Source organism: Coffea eugenioides, chromosome 5, assembly GCF_003713205.1.
Source record: "Coffea eugenioides isolate CCC68of chromosome 5, Ceug_1.0, whole genome shotgun sequence".
NCBI lineage: Eukaryota > Viridiplantae > Streptophyta > Magnoliopsida > Gentianales > Rubiaceae > Coffea > Coffea eugenioides.
Genome location: NC_040039.1, coordinates 3,219,934 through 3,222,265, shown reverse-complemented (window position 1 = coordinate 3,222,265; position 2,332 = coordinate 3,219,934). Strand labels below are relative to the sequence as shown.

Here is a 2,332-nt window from a genome sequence, read left to right as displayed (position 1 = left end):
TAAAAAAAAGCCTTTTCATTTTAACTAGCAAGTACCAATCATATCATTCACTTTTTTTTGGGCCCCACTCCCCAATTTCCCTTTCCTCCACTGGTTCTCCATTTTCCCTCCACAATCGAGAGCCATTCTTACTTCCACAACCAAGTTAGTTATCAAAATATAAAAACTTGCAGTGAGCAATTGTAAATAGTTTAGTTTGTTTTTGAAATAAAATTATTATTACATTAATAATTTTGAATTTATTTTTTATGTTTTTCATGGAATATATGCATCATTTGTACTTGTTGGTGATTTTTTTTTTTTTTTTGCTTAAAAAACTAGAAGAAGAGTAGGTAAAAAATTTTATTATTGCTTTTGCTCCCACTAAGAATTTTTTCTGGCTCCGCCACTGCTTGGGGGGATTCAATGCACTGGGGTTCTCCTCTTTCGTCTCCACGATTATCCGGACGTTTGAGGCTCCTCAAGCGGAGGTCAGCAGGAAACATGGGGGACTCAAATTTCTCCGTTAATGAGATGCGATTTTTTCAAGCCGAGCTAGATTCTCGATTGAAGGATTCTAATTGGTTAGAAAAGGTTCTCCCTCGCTCAGTCTTGTTGGATGAAAAGACTTCAATCTATGGAATAAGCTATTGCCACCTGATCCCATAGATGCAAAGAAGAAGTTGGGTTGTAATATTAAGAAAAAGTTGCAACAGCTCTCTTCTATTTCGTAGGCTAAACATTCTCTCTGATCTAATGCTAAGTCCAATTAATTTTCTTGTTTGGAATATACGCGGCGCCTCGCGTAAAGACTCTCTTAGATACTTACACAGACTATATTTTGAAAAGGGCTTTTATTAGTTTACCCCCTTAAACTATACCTCAACTATCAGTTTAGTCCCGCTAACGTTAACTTTTAGTCACTTAAGTCCTTGGACTAACGGTCAAACGAGACGGCATTTTATAATTTACGTAAAAAGACATGTTTAGATCCAACTTAATTATAAATGGACAAATATGCCCATAAAACCCTAAAAAAGAAATTTCATTCTCAAAAATGCCCTTTATGAAGTGGCGGGACGACAAAACAAAAAAATGAAAGCCACTTTTCTAATTTTTTCTTCATCATTGTCAACCCAAACTGTCTCCATTCTCCCTCGTATAAACCCCAGAAAGAAACGACGGCACCTTTGCTTTGATCTGTGATAACTGTCTTCTCACCAATGATGCGACACAACATGAACCAACCTGGAAAATCTTTAGGCGTTATTGGGCTAGGTGGTCTGGGGCACTTGGCAGTGAAATTTGGAAAGGCTTTTGGATTGAAAGTCACAGTGTGGAGCACAAGTATATCCAAGAAAGAAGCAAGAGTAATTCTTCTTGGAGCGGACAATTAGGTTGTCTCATCTGATGAACTGCTGATGAGGGTAAGCAACCATCAGCCTGTGATGTACAGGCTTTTGGGTTCATTTTGTCTCATCTAAAGCAATAAAGATGCTGATTCTTTACCACCATCACCCCATATCATTGCACTTCATTATTGATATAGCTTCTGGAGATATTCCATTTGATTCGTACCTTTCCCTGTTGAAGACTAATGGGGTTCTTATTCTGGTTGGCTTCCCAAGTGAAGTAAAATTTATGCCACATAGCCTAATCACAGGTACAGTCTTACTTGTTTACATCTAGAAGTTGCTATAGCGGCACCGACGTCATAGGACCTGCATTTTTAGCTTATAAACCGTTACTTCTTGCAGATATGAGAACTGTATCCGGGAGTGCAACTGGTGGAACGAAACAAACACAAGAAAAATGTTGGACTTCTGTGCAGCGCACAATATCTTAAACAAGACGTTAAGATTAACAAAATCACAAACATTATAGTCAATCACCCAAATTTCAACCAAAACACAAGATAAACTGATAATTTCTGAGTCAAACTGCCCTTAATTGCATAATCTACTAAGAAATCCAACCACAACCAAAATGGTAAAACAGAACGCTAAAATAAGAAATAACAACGAAATTTCTCCCAAACCCCCAGCCATCTATGAATTTACACATTTTCTCCTTAATCCCTCCAGAGCCCAATTCACGCAACTTATTTCTTAAGCTTCTTCGCTGGCGACTTGAGGCTCTTAGGTTTCTTCACCGGCATTTTCATCACCACCTTCTTCACCGGAGCTTTCTTGACGGGAGTTTTCTTGACTTTCACTGACACTGCAGCAACCATCTTCAGCTTCTTCTTCTCCACATTAACAGTTCTCTTCCTCTTGGTACCCGCCGCCTCTTTCTTTGGAGCAACAGCCTTCTTCGGCTTCTTCTCGCCGGCAGTAGCAGCAGCAGTAGTAGG

The 2,332-nt window shown here is 38.9% G+C and overlaps 1 protein-coding gene across 1 annotated transcript; it reads left to right on the top strand.

Moving 5' to 3' along the window:
- The first annotated feature begins 1,205 nt into the window (after positions 1-1,205).
- LOC113770992 (putative cinnamyl alcohol dehydrogenase 4) lies at positions 1,206-1,825 on the top strand. Its single transcript, XM_027315626.1, has 3 exons — positions 1,206-1,326; positions 1,436-1,642; positions 1,737-1,825. The coding sequence occupies exons 1-3, from the start codon at positions 1,206-1,208 to the stop codon at positions 1,823-1,825; spliced, it is 417 nt and encodes a 138-aa protein (XP_027171427.1).
- The last annotated feature ends 507 nt before the right edge of the window (positions 1,826-2,332 follow it).

Excerpts from the sequence above, each read along its gene's own strand:
- LOC113770992 (XM_027315626.1), top strand. The coding sequence starts at position 1,206 with ATGCGACACAACATGAACCAACCTGGAAAATCTTTAGGCGTTATTGGG. Across the intron at positions 1,327-1,435 it reads AGTCACAGTGTGGAGCACAA|GCTTTTGGGTTCATTTTGTC; the intron begins GTATATCCAAGA and ends TGTGATGTACAG. Across the intron at positions 1,643-1,736 it reads GCCACATAGCCTAATCACAG|ATATGAGAACTGTATCCGGG; the intron begins GTACAGTCTTAC and ends TACTTCTTGCAG.